Source organism: Limulus polyphemus, unplaced genomic scaffold (assembly GCF_000517525.1).
Source record: "Limulus polyphemus unplaced genomic scaffold, Limulus_polyphemus-2.1.2 Scaffold6064, whole genome shotgun sequence".
Taxonomy (NCBI): domain Eukaryota; kingdom Metazoa; phylum Arthropoda; class Merostomata; order Xiphosura; family Limulidae; genus Limulus; species Limulus polyphemus.
In genome coordinates, this window is record NW_013671674.1 from 43,522 (window position 1) to 44,277 (window position 756).

Sequence of the window (756 nt, forward strand, 5' to 3'; positions counted from 1 at the left end):
TAATAAAACATTATTAAGATAGAAAACACTTAATAAAACATTATTAAGATAGAAAACACTTAATAAAACATTATTAAGATAGAAAACACTTAATAAAACATTATTAAGGTAGAAAATACTTAATAAAACATTATTAAGGTAGAAAACACTTAATAAAACATTATTAAAGTAGAAAACACTTAATAAAGCATTATTAAGGTATAAAACACTTAATAAAGCATTATTAAGGTATAAAACACTTAATAAAGTATTATTAAGGTATAAAACATTGAATATAAACACCGTAAGTCACCTGCAGTCCATGTGAGTACTTTAGCGAACAGATGATTTTATAATAGTTCACCTAAAAATCAATATATAACAATCCGTCTTGTCAAAAACTTCTAATAATATCTCTCTGCTGATTACGTTGCGATATTTCCATAAACCGTGATTTAAATCTATTCATTTCTGCAGGATCAATAATACAACCAATAACGTTCCCCTTACTATATGTCGATTCGTGTGTTCTTTCTTGGTTGATGCTGGACCGTAGGTTAGCACTACGCTATTCTGCCTTCGTAAACGCTAGTGCGCAGTCTCCCGAAGAAATAAGTTTCCACAAACTCTACTAAAGATGAACCAGCCCATGCACTTACGTTAGCACGTGCGTGTCACGTATCTCACTTAACTTCTTCAGTATAGCGCATAAACTTTCTTCAACTGTTCCCGTGTGAAGGACAACTGACCACCAGATGGCGAAAGAGTAAAAAAAAT

General features: G+C 31.3%; 1 protein-coding gene across 1 annotated transcript in view; it reads right to left on the minus strand.

The window, feature by feature from the left end:
- The window catches only part of LOC111089377, a 6,342-nt gene extending 5,876 nt beyond the window's left edge, over nucleotides 1–466 (minus strand). The window contains exon 1 of the mRNA XM_022401771.1: nucleotides 293–466. Coding sequence (XP_022257479.1) covers nucleotides 293–303 — 11 coding nt within the window. The 5' untranslated portion in view covers nucleotides 304–466. The remainder of the gene's footprint in view (nucleotides 1–292) is intronic.
- Nucleotides 467–756: the final 290 nt, after the last annotated feature.